This window comes from Austrofundulus limnaeus, unplaced genomic scaffold (genome assembly GCF_001266775.1).
Source record: "Austrofundulus limnaeus strain Quisiro unplaced genomic scaffold, Austrofundulus_limnaeus-1.0 Scaffold830, whole genome shotgun sequence".
Taxonomy (NCBI): domain Eukaryota; kingdom Metazoa; phylum Chordata; class Actinopteri; order Cyprinodontiformes; family Rivulidae; genus Austrofundulus; species Austrofundulus limnaeus.
Window position 1 is genome coordinate 149,227 of NW_013953232.1, and position 576 is coordinate 149,802.

Consider the following 576-nt stretch of genomic DNA (forward strand, 5'->3'; position numbering starts at 1 on the left):
GTCTGTAAGTGTTTGTCCCAATAATCGGTCGCACTAAAGGAACAGCCAAAGCTACAGGAACAGGCTCCATCACAGGACTTCCTGCTACCTGGACCGGACCACCAAGAACCTCCTGTTCAAAGCTGCAGGAGAAAAGACAATGACGCAACGGAACCAGAAAATATCTGCTGCCAGCGGCTCATTCTGGTCACCAACACATCCGTGTCTCGCAGTCTCTGACGACCACGTTAATGAGAGGCAGACAGAAACACAGCCTGAAAAGTAAACCTCAGGTCAGGTCACTATTCAAACAGCAGAAGTCTCAGATGGTCCCAAGTGAACATTTTTGTTTCTACATTGTTTTATGTGAGAGATGTATTTCCAGTTCAGAAGAGTACATTCTGAGCTATAAGCTAGCCAAACTTGTGATAGCCTGGCTGTGTACTCACTGCAGGAAACTGGAAATAAAACATTAAGTCTTATAGCAGGGAGAGACACTGGGTTAAAATAAGACTAAAATCCTTATGTTTTGAAAATACTAAAAGGTTAGAACGATGTGTAAAATGTAAATAAAACAGAATGCAAAGATTTGCAAAG

General features: G+C 42.5%; 1 protein-coding gene and 1 long non-coding RNA gene across 3 annotated transcripts in view; both read right to left on the reverse strand.

The window, feature by feature from the left end:
* Window positions 1–122, reverse strand: part of rbm42 (RNA binding motif protein 42) — a gene marked incomplete at its 5' end in the record, with an annotated part of 19,135 nt that extends 19,013 nt beyond the window's left edge. Inside the window, 1 exon segment of the mRNA XM_014028921.1 lies at window positions 1–122. Coding sequence (XP_013884375.1) covers window positions 1–122 — 122 coding nt within the window.
* Window positions 1–576, reverse strand: part of LOC106532777 (uncharacterized) — a 20,491-nt gene that overhangs the window by 19,028 nt on the left and 887 nt on the right. The window lies entirely within an intron of this gene.